We start from the raw sequence: 16,480 nt of genomic DNA, 5'->3' as shown, positions 1-16,480 counted from the left end.
AGTAAGCCAGACAGAACGAAAGGTGAATAAATACGAGACCAGCTCTAGAACAAGAATAGTTCAAAAAGCAATCAATTTCTAAGAGCAAAATGACATATCTTGTGTCATTTCATGGAACAGTTTGTAACTGCAAATGGCAACGGTCTGTCAAGTGTTATATATAATAACCAAATACAACAATATTGCCCATTTGCTCACTAGAAGGACTCCCTACACCATGACTTGGGAAAACTGTGCCTCTGAAATATGCACAATGTAGCTGATAATCCGTAACATTCACTGAATGGTTTCTTTTCAGAAGCTCTTTCTCTGAAGAAGTTCAACAAAATCTGAAGTTTAGTCCTTTACATATGTTTCTAATCCTATCCTTCAAAAGTTTAGCAAGGTACATACATTGCTAGGTACCTTTCTCAAACCTAGCACTGAGAATTGTATAAATCACGAGACCACGGATTGGTCTTAGCTATTCTTAAAATTCCTCTTCCCTCAGAGCAGATACTATACATTTCTATATGGCTGTTAATGCTATGACATCTTACGTCTAGTGGGAAAGAAAAACAAAAAAAGTGAAATATAATTTTTTATTTCCTAAAACATCATTCAGGAGAGATGACAGTGGTGAAGACAAGGAAAAGGACATAACAAGCTGGTCCAGGAGATTTTACAAAAAGCCTGTGATACCTAGCTAAAAATGACACCCTGAGGACTTTGCTTAAGAACGTTGCACCAAGGAACTTTGTCTATTGATCCTCTTCCAGCTCCTTACCCTTTAGCCTCAGCCTGCTGGCAGGGGCTTTATGAATTGGTTGAAAGAATAAACTCTGAGGATTATTTGACACACCACTTAGTTAAAAACACCCACTTCCATCCTTCCAGTTTGACTTGTCCACTTGAGTTGACTCAAGTCACACTTGTGACCAACTCACCTGAGTCGCTGTATCATGTCACTATATCAAGTCGCTATGTAGTTAGTGCCTTCCACGCTACTTGACAGTTCTTTCCAACCCAGGTGCCAGGGTCCCCAGCTGTTTCTTTCATGAACCTCGCATTCAGAAAACCTTTCTGTTTAACCTTGTTCTCACCTCTGCACTGATCTGGATCAGAGTCCTGCAGCTAGATCAGCTTTTCTTCATCAACACTTTTCGTCCACCATCTGGCATGGGGGGGGGCATCCATTTTGACGTGGCACAGCGCCAGGCCCCAGATTCCTGCTACCTTCCCATAACCTCATCTCAACTCCTCCAGCATCGCCGGGGGCCCCTCTGCTCACTCTTCCTGCCTTTCTAGGAGCTCTGCCCCATCTTTGTCTCTTCCCAGCAGGGCTTAGTCACTTCTGAAATAAAAAGGCACTTCAGAGAAGCCTAGCACAGGACAAAAAGACTTTCTTATGCCTTTAAAAAACATGTATGGGAATTAGACCCCCATTACCACATTGTATCTGTTTATATTCCCGTAAAGACTACACAAATGACTTTTATATTATCAAAAGACTCGTAACTATCAATTGTTTGAAGAATTGATACAAATATTTAACATAAAGTGAAAATAAACACATTTTTACAGACTATAGGGAGTGCAACAGTTCCCCCTAGCGACTACGACACAAAACAGAAACCCGCCCACCTTTCTGGTAAATGTTTTCAGAACTGTTTTGCCTTACAAAAAGCACGTAATAAAATCCGTGTATTTCAAGTGCGTTAAAAAAGAACCGAGGAGTGCCGAGGGAAGAAAACAAAACTAGGTGAGGGGGCGACCCTCCACTTTCTGAAAAGATCCTACCGATAAGGGAAAGTAACAATACCAGCCATACAGCGCGCACGTTCATGGCTTTATAAGGCCAACACTGCGACACGCTGCAGGCAGCCGGCGGGAGCAACGGCGAGGCTCGCCGGAGCCTGGGCTGGGCACAGCGACCGCGGCAGAGACCGCCTCAAGGAGCGGCGGGCACGGGCCGCGGCTGCCCCGGGTCGGCTGTGCCCGGCAACCCGCCGGCTGCGCCCCTGAAGCGGGCGGGAATCCGGGGAGCTCGGCCTGCGGGGCGGGACGCCGCGGCGAGGCGCGTCCGCTGAGGTGCCTCCGGTAATGGCGGCCGTGCCGTTGCCATGGGGACCGGCCGGCGAGGCGGTTGCGGCCGTTGGCCGCGCGCTGCCCGCAGCCGTTGGCCGCGCCCGCCGCTGCGGGTGCGGGGGGACGCCGCGAGGCAGCTTGCCCGGCGGGGCCTTTTCCTCGCCGGGGCCGAGGGGCCGCGGCCAGGCCGCTCTTCCAGAGCCTGGCAGTGCCGCTTCGTCTTCCAGGGGCGCTTCTCGCCGCCTGTGGCAGGTGCTGCGGGGAGCGCCGCACTCGTGCACCCGCGCGCACCTCGGCTGGTGAGGCGCGGCGGGCGGCGGGGCCCGGCTGCCACGCTCCCCTGTCGGCTTGCCGGCGGCGTGGAGGTGGTCAGGGCTGAAGACCTCAGCGCCCGCTTACACGGTCCAACTTCAACATGAGGGGCAGCAGTTAGGTCTGCAAAGGAAAACCGAGACTGACAGCCGGGCAATGTATACCAGTTTCTCCTTCACAGCGTACTGGAGTTACCTACACAGAGCTCTTTGTTTTAGTACCGGGGGGGGGGGGGGGGGGGGAGTAAATATGTTTGTATATCAGAGCAGGTGTATTTATGTCAGAGCAAAGATAAACCTGGTGTCAAAAAGTCACACACGATCCATTTCAGACTTCACAAGAAACCCATACAGCTTCCACCAAAGCCCCTGATGCACTCCCAATGGAGTCACAAACCACTGCCCTAACACGAAGTGTCACACAGAAATCAATGAAATGGTTTCCTGCTGCCACAGTAGTTCTCCCATCCTCTCTTCGCTGTTAGGGATGTATTACTTGTCCTGGGATTCGATAGGCTGAATCAAAACCCACTAAATCAACAGAAAATTACTATTTTTGGCTAGGCTAGGTTTTTTGGCAGTCTAGAGAGTGGAACCAGGTCACTGAAGAAATCAGTGACAGGAATATAAGCAAGGGGTGGGACTACGCCCTTGATTTAAATTCATTTTTAAAAATTGATTTAAATTTATTAAACTGAATTTACTACAGTAAAATTACTCAGCTTCTCTCATCTAATCACACAATTAATACTTTCTCTGTAAGACTGTGTAAGACTCTTACAAGGCTGCTCCATTTAAATCATAAACTAACTTTACATTGATGGTTTTACGTATCAGTATTTTGATTATAAATTGTAGGATACTGCTGAAAAAGTATCAATTACCAAGAGATCATGAATGTAAGTATTAGCCTCTCTTTTATGGTTTGCATGTAGAGCTTATGAACTTGAAATGCATGAAGCAATGTCCTCTGGAGTTTTGATAAAATTTCTTTATAGATCAGTGTCTTGTTCCTCCTCTCCCTCTTTGTCCTGGTTTCAGCTGGGACAGAGTTAATTTTCTTCCTAGCAGCTGGTACAGTGCTGTGTTTTGGATTTAGTGTGAGAACAATGTTGATAGCACACTGATGTTTTAGTTGTTGCTAAGGAGCGCTTATCCTAAATCAAGGACTTTTCAGTTTCCCATGCTCTGCCAGCAAGCAGGTGTGCAAGAAGCTGGGAGGGAGCGCAGCCGGGGCAGCTGACCTGAACTAGCCAAAGGGGTATTCCATACCATGGAACGTCATGCTCAGTATATAAACTGGGGGGGAATTTGGCCGGTAGGGGTGGATCACTGCTCAGGCATCGGTCAGCGGGTGGTGAGCAATTGCATTGTGCATCACTTGTCTTTCTTCGGTTTTATCTCTCTTTTTGTTACCTTCCTTTTCATTACTATTATTATATTTTATTTCCATTATTAAACTGTTCTTATCTCAACCCACAGGTTTCATTTTTTTTTTCGCCGATTCTCCTCCCCATCCCACAGGGCGGGGGAGGAGTGAGCGAGTGGCTGCATGGTGCTTAGTTGCCAGTTGGGGTATAAACCACGACACTCTTCAGGCATTTCCCAATTTGTTTCATTTTTTCTGATACAGAACACTTTGTGTTATATCATTGACTACAACTGCAGTTTCAAGAAAGATGAAAATGCAGAAAAAGCAACAATTTCAAATATATACAGTAAGAGCTATTTGTTTATAAAAACACCTTGTACCAAAGTTAATCTAGTGCTCTCAAGATATTCTTAGTGGGTAGACACTGACAAATTTGCTGCTTCATTTAATAAGAAATCAGCTATAGAACTACAGTTCATCTTTTATCACTTTTGTGTAGCAAGTACAGGTATAAGAAGAAAGTAAGCTGTGCAAAATGTAATCCTTTACTGATTTTGACAATTGTGGCTTTCTGTCACCAAAACAACAAAGGTTTCTAATCCAGAGAGTATAATCTATATAGCCAGGTTAGCTTTCTGACATGAGTCAGCATTTTAGGCTCTTATGAGCCAGATTCTCAACTGGTTTGTTAGATTTCCTTTCCTAGAACTTTAGGAACTCAAATAACACAAATAGTGTAAACATCCCACAAAATAATTAGTCTAAAGATCTTTTCCCAAGTAGTAACAAAGCCGCTAAACACAAACCAACCTTAAAGAATGGCCACCATTCTAGAAGTTACTTTGTAAAAATATTTACATACAAAACCAAACATCTTGTACATAATCAGAACCTAGCTTGTATTTTTCTATCTGAACCAGATTTTAGAACATTTTACTTTCTGAAGTTTCAGAGAACAGATTAATTTGCCAAAGCTGGCTGTTAGCAGAGGAATTTCCTACCTTGCATCATTTTCTCCTTGTGAAAATAAGGAAACTTCAAGGAAGGCCCTTCAGTGTTTTACTGAAGTGTCAGCATTTGGTTACGAGATTAGCCTCTTGAATCTTGAATGAGAAGCAAAATACATTCAATTCACAAGCATCATGAATTATACTAAGGAAATAATGTTTACTACTTTACTGAAAGTAAAGTTTACTACTGTTTACTACTTTACTTTTTTGAAACTGTTTGTTTCAAAAGATGGTGCAAGGCTTAATTCTTTGGTTTGAAAAGCATTTTTAGGGTTTTTTTTGAACAGAGGTCACTAGAGAGAAAAACACTATGCTGTTTATTTTTCCAAGAAATAATATTTCTAGAAAATCCTCCATAGTTGCTCATTTCCAGTACTTAGAAGCAAAAACTTTTTTACTCTGACTTAAACAGATCTATAAAGGCCTTTTGGGATGAAATGCTGCTTTGATCAATACATCTAGTAAATGAAATTTAACTTACTGAAAAATTACTGAAAACTTCACAGTTTAGAAACATTTTTGATTCATTTTCGCCTTGGACACCATTTTAGATAAGAATTTCCATAAGCAATATTGTTAAGGGTTTCTGTGCAAGTTATAAAAAACAATTCACAACATTTTTGGGGGCTGAAACATTCTGCATATATTTGACAGAGTACCTACTGCATTTCATAGATGGAGAACTATTACAAGTGATGTAAGTGCAGAGTTCTGCCAAAATGCTTTTAATTTTTGCGTTTACTTTTGCTAGATGCTTTTACGTTGGGTCTTCTGGAAAGAGAAATTGACCATGTACTTCAGCAATTGCATCAAGCACAAACACAAAATCCGGAGGAAACTCTTTTCTCACAAACATTACACCAGGAGAATGATAGATGCATTGATCAGAAAGAAATTGATGAAGAGGATGTTTGTCCCTTTTGTCAGGAGGAGTTACTGAAGGAAATGCTTCCCATCACTTATCGCAGGTTAAGTATACAATTTGTTCTTTGTCTTGCTACATTTCTAATTGTAGAATAAATGTTACAAGATATGCTAATATAGCTAGCTTCAATACATGAGGAAAAATACCTGACAGTTGTTACAGCCCTTTGCCAATCTGGAAAATTCGGCAATCCTACAAGTTAAAATATGGGTGGAGGGGAATGAGGAAAAGAAAAGGGAAGACTACTTAGTATTGCTATGTGATTTTTCTTATATGCTTCTGGAAAGATTACAGAAATTGGTATTTGTTTTCTGTAGATACAGCTGTGGTAACAATGTTCACATAAAAGGTATGAAAATTTGTGCTGATCACCAAGATGAACTGGAGAATGACTCTGTAGTGAAGTGTTCACTTTGCAGAGAAAAATTTGCACCTCTAAGACTCATTCTAGAATTTAGAAACTCTAAATAACTTGTGACTGCAACAGAGAAAACAAGACTGGATAGGCACCTTGGAATCCCTTGTAATAACTGCAGAGTATTTCCAATTGTAGGAAAGTGCTACAATAAGTATTTTTAAATCAAGATTTTGACCGTGCTATGGCTTTGAGTATATCTCATAGCTTGTCGCTTATTTCTCTGCGTTTATTGTAAGTAACTGATTTCACCTACAGAGTAGACAATATGTGCTTTCTAAACAAATAAACACCCATGGTAAACAAAGCAATGGTTTCTATTTTTAAACTTGCTTTCAGTGCAGTAGATCTCCAAACAATTCTGTAGTATGTATCTGGGATTGTCCTTTTCCAAATAATAAATTTAGCTGCTACTTTATGACAAAGTGTTAACTGCTTGTTAACCTAGCTCCTTCTGTTGATGTGTTTTTGTTTTTCCTTTTAGGTGTACTGAGTGTGTTGAGTATCACCTATGTCATGAATGTTTCACTGGCTTTTGCCATTCTCCATGTTTTTATTTTTAGACAGGTACCAAACAGCTTTTCTTTTTTGTATCCTGCCCTGACCTATATATTATTAATTGATCTCAATTCCCCTTATACAAATCATGCAGACCTTGCACTGAATTAGACTTACTTAGCTACAAGCTAAGTAGCTACAGAGAGATACTGAGATAAGCAAAAATAACACCATAAACTAAGAGAGCTTGATCATCCTCTGCCTGTATACTTTGCACCACGGCACCCTCATAAAGACAGCAGATGCAAACACATCCTAGCTTAACTAACCTATGTTTCTTGTTTCTTTATGTAGATAAGCCCTTGCAGTTGACAATGTGATGCAAAAAAAGGGCCATAGTAACCAACATAAAATGAGAGGATTTTGGAGGTTCTTTGAACTCTACTTGTCCAGGGCATAGGCATAACAGATCAGTGCCAGAATCTTCCCCAATTAAACCTAACTGTACCTTATTAACTTCTCAATTTTATTATCCAGGATACCAATCACCTTCTGTAAGAGGTGTACCTGAGACTATTACAGGCTGGGGGAAGTTCTGTCAGCACATTTTTTTCCAAATAAGTGCCACAAGAAATTTGCAAAGAGTCCAGGCCTAGAACTAGAGCACAGAAACCACAAAATTAAGGAGGCTGAAAATGAATATGCGCAGTTCTACAGATAGCTGGTTCTTTTATACCATTAATTCACTATGTAGACTCAAAGCAGTGAAAAAAAAAAATCAGTGAATTCAGATTACTCTAACAACCATAAATGGATATACTTATGCCTTAGAAGTTAATTTTGCTGCCACTTTGTCTCTAGATTTCCAGAAATATCAGCATTTCAAGTTTGAGAGAGTTGTCTTACCAACTAGTCTCCAAGTCCTAGTTGAAGACTTCAAGTAGACATTCTTTGTTCCAGGCTTTGCAAAAGGGAGTAAGAGATTTCACTTAAGATGGTTAATTGTATTTGCCACACCAAAAATAGTTAGGAAACAGATTTGTTGAGTTGTTCTCAGCCTCTCTTTTCATCATTTACAAGAGTGTTTATCCTCTCTATCTTGAGTTCAATTTTTCTCAATTACTTTTGCACGTTACAGAAGAGAAATAAGAAATGAAGAGCTCTTCAACAGCTTTCAGAATTATCAGCCCAAGGAGGAACATTTAAAAGCTTTAACCCAGGAAATAATTCTAAAGAAGAGCTATTATATCTTCAGGAGAAGTAAGATGCTTGTCTTTTTCCATACTATCTATTATGACAAACATGAAATATTCTTTTAACAGTTTCTTTACTTTAACAGTATCTGAAGAAAGGGCAATAAAAATCTTTTGAATAAGAAGACACAGTAATTAATACTTCTAATAAAGCAACAAGTCATCTTAACATAGTTAAAATTAAATATACCTAGAAAACTAAGTCATTCTCCTCATGTAGTTTAGAAACTCATAGTAAAAATACTGAAACAATATTTTAAATTTTCATAGCGAAAATATGCTGTGGTTAACAGTATTTTAAAAAATGCTATCAGTTTTTCACTCATAAATATCTGACATAACAAATACGATTATCAAAACTTAACTCACAGCTTTATTGTACAGAAATAAAACAAATGATACAGAGAAACAAAAGCTTTTGCTCATCTTTGTATCTGTCACGTCACTGCACAAGGATTCTCATCAGAAAAACAGCACTACCTGATGTAGGTACTACATGCATAAGAGATCAGCATCTAAAAAACTTTCAGAAAGGATTACAGGTTCACATTCCAGGATCATCTCAGAAATGAACTGGTACTATCCAAAGCAAAGACTTAAGATATTTCTGTACCCATTTACTATGAACATCTGTTTATAATACAGATAATGATAAGGTAGTCAATTCTTCTATACCATATAAAAACATCACCACTATTAGCTGATCACGCTTTTATCCTTACCTTATGCTTTTATCAAAAAGAAAAAAAGAAAAATAAAAAAGGAAGGCAGGAAAGAGAAAAAGGAAGGAAAGAAAAAGGAAAAAAGAAAAAAAGGAAAAAAAGAAAAAGAAAAAAGCTACTGGAAAGAATGACTGAGATACTTATTCAAACATCAATCACTTCTAATTAAAAACTAGAAGAATATTAATTACTACCCCAAACAGACTACAGGATTATGTTTAGAGTCTATAATCCAACGTTGAGCAAGATACGATCCCACATAATTTCAAAACTAAGGTAGCTTTGCAAAAGATGACAATATTTGGGTTATGAATTCTGAGCTTGGTTTTCAAAAGGTCATGAAAACTTTTGTAGCTTTTGTTTAGAGAAATTGATGTAGAAATTGTTGCGTAAAATTCAATGGCTTACATTATGCAACTGTTCAGGCTAAATGAACATACTAGGTTTATTTTTCTGGGAGGTGTGTGTGTCTGTTTATGACTGTCACAGTAAGATCAACATCACTGGAATGACTTTCACAGCAGCTCTGGTTTAACAGACTGGTTAGCCCATTGAATAATTTAAGGTACTATCGAAGAGAAACTTCTGTCAAAAGACAACTTATCATTCCGAAGCATTCAGCTTTAATCGCTGTTTCTCTGAATTTACTGGGTTTTGTTTGTTTTCTTTTAGGACTAGTTGTACCCCAAAGAACGCTGTAAAATCTTTACCCATCATTTTAGTTAGTAAACATAGTAATTCATTTTAGTTAGTAAACATAGTAATTTACTTGCCCTGGGTATTCAGTGTAGACTTTGTTTGAAGAGCTTTCAACTTGGTCAGCGTGTAAGACTCCTACCATGCAATTACAAGGTAAGAGAAAAAAAGTGTTCTAAACATTAAAGAGCCAAATCTTCACACAGCCTGTTAACTTGTAGCACATTTGACTTTCTGATGCTGACACCCTCCAGCACATGGTGTATTGGAACCCTTAAGGCACCCAGTGATAAGAGTGTTCACATCACTCGTCTGAAAGTTCACATCCTTGCTTAACTGTATGCCTCAGTCTTAACATCTGCTTTAAGGCACAGGAAGCATAATGGTTAGAAACGGCAGCTAAAATAATTTTTTTACAAACCAATGGCAAGGAGCAGCATAATGAAATGGTCTGATACACAATTCTTTGCTAGTAATGAATCAGATTGTTCCTATAGTCTGCATTCTTATTCTTGGAGCTTAGACAAGGTAAACAACATTAGAAACAAAAGTTGCATCAGGGATAGGTATGTTTGTTTTATGGCCATTAGTGACAATTCAAATACTCTTCTCCATTACCTACTGTTACTGATGTTTACTTCTCTACAGAACAAATTCTGAATAATGTGGTACTTTTCTTTAGGAGCCTGGTTCACTATTCGTATTCTTCCAATTCTGATACATTCTGCAAGAACTCAGTAGCATCTCTTTGATTAGATCACCTTGAACAAACTTAAATTTTTAAAAAATTTAAACCAGATTATTTTGCAAATATTTAGACCCTCTGGGATATTGAAATGCTGAAATATTGCCTGTTCAGGTTTGCTAGTTTATCAGCTGAAGCCACAATAACAAGATGCTTTCTGTGCTTCTTAATCAGTGTCAGTCAGCACCTTCCCAGTATTTGAGAGGGAGTTTTTTACATTTTACATTTACATCCTCTGAGCAGTTTATAATTTTAAACACTTAGCAGTGGAGCTTTGATCTGTCTCAGTATACTTTTTGCAAAAAGGAGCCGAGTTTGCCTGAAAGCTGGGGAGCCTTTTGCAAGCCTGCAGCAAGTTTCATGATTTGGAAATACATATTACTCAGCCAGCCTATGAAGTTCATCTTTGCTAGTTTGTACCAGCACCCTTAACCAGGTTCACAGAAGATAGCCCTTTTCAGATTTATTTAACTCAAGCTAGCTTACCTGATCAGCAGTATTTCTTCACTGATGACACGACAGTAGTAATATAAATTCAAACTCCTTGCTCACTTGTAGGATCTTGGTTACCATCTCAGTAGTTACTGCCCTTTAAGTCCAGAATTGATACAGAACAGAATCAAAATGGGAATTAAGCTGAAAGGGAAGGCTAGCAGAGTCATCACTGATTACTTATAGTAGCAAATATATGTGTAATTATATTATCTGTTACAGTTAAGTAACTTGATATTTGCAGCACCTTTAAAAATGGGATTTAAATATCCAGTTTACAGCAGTCAGTAAAATTTTAACTAACTTTCTTTAGCTTGCCTGTGCCCAAAATTTAGCATCTATTCATTCTATAGATAAGCAACATAGCCCCCTAGCGATCAGTGAAGTTCCTGTGGGTTTGTACACGTAACATCGGAGAAGAGGCTTCTTTGAATTACTGTTATATGCAAGAACAATTGATTAGTCCATCTTTAGCTAAGAAATACTATGCAACAGCTGACCTTTCTATCTTTTAAGTTTCATAGGGAACGTATTGACAGTTGGCTACTGCAGCAAAGAAACACATGTCCTATTGATGAATATGTTGTATACAATCCTCTGACTCGGAAGGATACGCCAGCCAAACATGGAAACTTCCCAACAGGTTGGCAATTCATGCAAATCTTAGCAAACTTGCAAAGCAAGTGGAACCACAAATCTGTGTATCTGGAAATGGATTATTTCTCAAGCAAATATCATCTGAACATGCATCAGAAATGAAGCTTCTCAAAATAGCTTCAGAAAACTTTCTAACAAAGATGTGCCAAAGTCCCAAAAGGATTTAAGATTTTTTAGCAACCTCCATTTAGGAGAATCTGATCAGAACAGCAGTAGAAATCTAAGTGAGTTTTCCAGGCATAGTAAGGATTACTCTCTAAGCTCTTTTGAAACAGCATTTTCTGGGAAGTCCAGTACCATTAGAAAGGATGACATTCATAATGCTTTGAGAAGCCAGCATCAGTTTGACTGTGGCAATACAAACAAAGCAGTCACTTTAAAAAAAAAAATGGCTGTAATAGTTCCACAATTCTAAGACATCCCAGGGAGCTGAATTTTGAAATCAATTTGTGCACTGCAAGCCATTCCTCGAAAAAGGACAATAAGGATGTGGGAAACGCCAGCCATCAACAGAGGCTCCTAACAAGACCACCACCTAAACATAACCATCTGAACTTTAAAACAAGAAAAACAGATTTATTATTGGAAGGAATTCCACTGCATACCAGCTCATGATTGTCTTGTTTTAGATAACATAGCTATATTCTTACTTTTATACTCCACACACGGGATTTCTTAGAGACCAAGAAACAAATTAATAAGTGAATAATCAGATGTCATGAACTGTAAGTACTACAAAAATTAACTCAGTGCTGCTCAACGCTGTGAGAAATGTTCACATTACATCTTCTCAAATAAACAGAGGAACTGATTTGGCTGGTGTAGATGTATTTCAGAAGATAGCCATATACTTGTAAAATTGTCACTATTTCTTATTTGCAAGTTTTTAACCTTCAATCAAGTAAACTACTCAAATGTAAAATGCAGAAAGCTTTTATATTTTTGAAAGACCAGTTAGGTAATGATTCTTATTCAGAGGTGTAATAAATTAAGCCAGACTCATTTTAACATTATTACTGAAAGAAATATCAAACGTGCTATTTTCAAATGCGCAATACTAAAAGCAAGATGGAAAAAAACCCTATTTATAGTATCAGGTACATTCTGTAAGATCTGCTATGGTTTCCTGATAGTTAATGCTCAAAAGGGGAGCTAAGCCTCCAAATAGTACATAGGAACCACCCACTTAGCCGTTTTCAATCATGTACAGATGGCCAAGCCAAAGAATTCCTAAGTCTAATAATTATTTCCTAAATGGTAATAAATAAATTTTAGTAATTTTAGTTTAAGGTCTAGATTCCCAATAAGTGTAATGAAGATTTACTCAATATCTGCAATAAATGTAAATATAAAGCCTGATTGAATGAGAAATATTTTCTTTCAACCCAGTTGCCAGCTGTTGATTAAACAGAACAAAAAGATGTGCAATAAGAACCTGCCATTTTTGAAGTTTTATTCCGAGAATCTAAGAAAAATGGGAACATTTTGTTGAAGCTTAGCCAGATTTGCGACTTGACTTTTTCCAATTATCTCTCCTTATGCTTTAATAGAAATCAAAATGGGATGGCATGTCTAACAACTTATTTAGAACAAACCAACCAGTATCAGCTACTCACACATACTTTAACTCTTATTTAAATGAGTAGTCTGTATAGTGTGGATTTTGTGTTTTCTGTGATTACATAGAACAAGTTGAACTTCAGTCAATTTTGATATAAGTATTTGCATTTACAGATCAGCTGATGAGCCAGATATCTACTTTTTACACAGAAGTGAAATAGGACAGAAAATGCCATTCTCTTTTGTTGAATTGGAGATAAAACTACTGAGATTTCTTTAGCTTCCTGTAGGGAGAAAGTTCACTTCATCTATTTTAAAGTATCTAATGGATTTGCAATGGTTAAAAAAAAAAAATTTGCTTCTCGGGAAGGTTGAGAATAAAAAAGTTATTCTGTGCGAGTAAGAAGAAAACCAGTAGTTTACTAGAAGACCGTAGCTTCTCAGAGCATTAAGGGAGTGATCATACAGCACATGCAAGTGCCCCCCATGGTAGGAAAACCTTTGCAATGTGCTTGCCCGCAGTCTTGTGGGGTTTCTGAACAACGGTGAAAATACTGAAATGTGGCTTTTGTGAAGCTTAGAAAAGAAAAAGGCTTGAGAAATACTAGTGTTAGATACAATTAAGAATAGGATATTACACCCTGAAGTTCAGCTTAAGCTCTTCTATATCACAATATTGTCTTGTTGTTCTACCTGGATTTAAGTACTCTGAGCTTATTCATAGCTGGAATTGATGCCTCTGTCTTATACGCTGTGCAGACTTTTTATTTGTTCTCAGAGACACAGAAAGTCTCTAAATGAAAGAATGGAGAAGAGAGAGATTAGACATAAGAACAAAACCTGAAATAATACTGTGCTCTGGGTACACCTTTCCAATTGCAACAAAATCAATTTACACAAGGAAAAATCTTAGCTGCACTAACCAAGACACAGGAATCAGATTTAACGTGGATCTAGAAGCCTTTCTTCAGTAGAAATGGAAGAGAGAATGTGACTGAATTAGAACTGGTAAACTTAAGGATAACAACATTCTTTTGTCATTGGAATTACGGTGATGACAGAAATACACATTTTCAGTGATATTTTGTAGAAAAGTGTTAAACGAGAGAAGCACGTTCCTAAACAAAGCATGACTTCAAAGACATTCAAATAAAAGTTAAGGCACTGATGACTTTTTAAAACTTTTATTATATTGCATAAGCTATAACATTTTACAAATCTTAGTGACATTTTCAGCAACAGATACACTGACACTGTAGTAAATGCAGAGATGAAAAGACACCTCTGACAAAAATATAAAAAGGTAGAAATACTTAAAACCAGGATGCTGAATATCAAGAATGTTTTACATGAACAATATCCATACTAGGGTGTTTTTGAAAATGATTGCCAAGGTAATGAAGTGTTTGCTGAATATAAGGCTCCAACGTGCAAGGTGGTGAGCACAGTCAGTGCCATCAGTTCACCTACCTTTCAGCATCTCAGAGCCAGGCTTTTTATGAACTCCACGCTCTAACAAGCACTAAAAAGTGCCTTCCTACACAATACGATGTTGTAAAAATATTACTGTTCTAACATGGACTGAAGTGCAACAAGTGCTTCAAAGGAACTGAATCAGTTAACTGGGGAATAAAGTACCAGTACATTTTGGGGAGGGGGAATATAGGAATGTTCAATAAGTCTTAAACTGACTGAAAAAAAACCTCATTTGGTAAAATAATTTTCAAGCTGAGAGTGCTAATACTAAAAATAATGACAGTTTTCCCCTGCCAGTCTTAAAAGAAAAATCTGAAGCCACTTTTTTTTTTGGTAATCACATCACACTGAATACTGCTTTTAAAAGAAAATGAAGCTCAGATTGAAGTAATTTAAACGACCTTTCATATAAATTCTTTAACACAAATGTAGCTGCCTACTGTTAGAAGTGTGGCACAAATTAGTGCAAACTACATTAAAAAAATGCTCATTTTTAACTCCGTAGGCATAGTACTGTGTTTTGCATAATTCCACTGAATTAAAAAAAATTTAAAAAGCAGAAACTTGGGTTTAGAAACAATGCAGGTTAGGCTCCAATTTGAGATAAAAATTGGTTCTAGAAAATAAGAATTAAGTATCTATCTCCATACATTTTCTGCTTCTACTGGCAAGGAAGGTGAGCAGCTGAAAAAAGGATTTTTATCATTATAATAGTTTTTATATATAAACATATATTAATTTCATTTTTGAAGTTAAAATCACAGTTTCATACCTGTAAATCCAATGACTTCAAGACGCTTACTCTTGACTTATGAAGTGGAATCAGATCCCATATGTGCATTTTTAAAAGATACTACTGTTCAGCTTGCTAAAGATATATTTTTTTAATTTCTTTTCAAACATAAAATACAAAATAACAGGGTTTACAACTATTACCATCATCATCAACATGCAGGAGTCAGTATTCCAACATAAAAAACACTAGATCTGCCTTTTAAAATATTATAAAAGCTACATAATTGTAAGTATGAGTTGAGGTCTTTTTGGCTAACAGAAAAAAAACCCCATAATGTGCTTTTCAGATAGTCAGGTGTCCCACTGATAAAATAAGTCTGATGAAAAAGAAAGGCACTTCAGCAGGCTAATTTATCTTCAGATTTTCCTAATACGCAGTACTAGACAACAGATATTGTATACTGCCTTTTAATTTGCACAGTGTTAAATCCGTAATATTGTTAACCTGTTTCACTTTTTAACTAATGAGAAGAGTTTAGACTGGTGCCCATTCATTTCATCCTCTTTGGTACAAATTACTGCATAAAAACAAAGCAGATAGCTAAACATTCCTACAGCCTGGATTATTTGTTGTGCATCAGCTTGTGCTGGTTTTGGCTGGGACAGCAAATCCAAAACATAGCCCATACTAGCAACTGTGAACAACATCAACTCTATCCCAGCCAAAACCAGCACACAGCTCTAGCTCTACATTGGTAAATCGTGTCCCTAACAGTTTTGCTTTCAGGTTTGTAAGATACCAAAGTTTTTATTTTCTGACAGTACTATAAAGATTTTTCCTGTTAATCAAATGGAATTTTTAAGTGATCCCCCACCTTTTTTTAAATTTCTATAATACGTGGCATTTGGTAACAATCTGAAAATTACTGTCAATTAGCTTATTCTAGGTAACATATCCAGATTAATGTGCACACAGCTGCACACTATTTAGCCTGATCACTTCCCTGAATTTATGATACATCAAAGCACTGACCTAAGCCATATGAATTAAGCTGCAGAAACAAGCCTTGGCTAACTCCATTAACCACCTTATCAAAAACAGGTAAGACCTGGAACTGGTATATCCTTCTGCAAGAAGAATCTCAACATCATGTATTGCAACCATGGCAGGGAAACTGTCCTGAAGTTTATTAACTGCCTTTCACCTTAAATATATGACAAAATTTGGTCTTGAGTGTTCTGTATCTACCTAACACCTTTCACTTAAAACTGTATATAGATGTTTGTGGGGTTTTTTGCAAAAGCTGACAGCTCAAGAAGCGTCTTGTGAAGAACTGAGACATAATTCTTGCAAACATTTGTGTTCTTCAAAAAGAATCGATTCTACCGAAGCACAAATACATACCCGTTTGGAAACGGGCATCACAAAGAAGCTATATCCTTTCCAATTTTCCCACTCATTCCCCTCTCCTTAGAGGGGGCTTACTTTAAAGGCGCTTCAGGCATGGCCCACTTTTATTCTCAAGGTAATCAACCTCCAGATTCA

General features: G+C 37.8%; 1 protein-coding gene across 1 annotated transcript; it reads left to right on the top strand.

Annotated features, from left to right (window-relative positions):
* Positions 1 to 2,082: 2,082 nt before the first annotated feature.
* On the top strand, positions 2,083 to 11,330 carry ZSWIM2 (zinc finger SWIM-type containing 2). The gene is given in 10 exon segments (XM_050899975.1): positions 2,083 to 2,366; positions 3,237 to 3,277; positions 5,512 to 5,728; positions 6,003 to 6,254; positions 6,585 to 6,641; positions 6,643 to 6,667; positions 7,737 to 7,858; positions 9,326 to 9,425; positions 11,023 to 11,128; positions 11,131 to 11,330. Coding segments are annotated over 10 exon segments (1,404 nt in total).
* The last annotated feature ends 5,150 nt before the right edge of the window (positions 11,331 to 16,480 follow it).

Source organism: Gymnogyps californianus, chromosome 7 (assembly GCF_018139145.2).
Source record: "Gymnogyps californianus isolate 813 chromosome 7, ASM1813914v2, whole genome shotgun sequence".
Lineage (NCBI taxonomy): Eukaryota > Metazoa > Chordata > Aves > Accipitriformes > Cathartidae > Gymnogyps > Gymnogyps californianus.
This window is presented reverse-complemented; position numbering and strand designations above follow the sequence as displayed.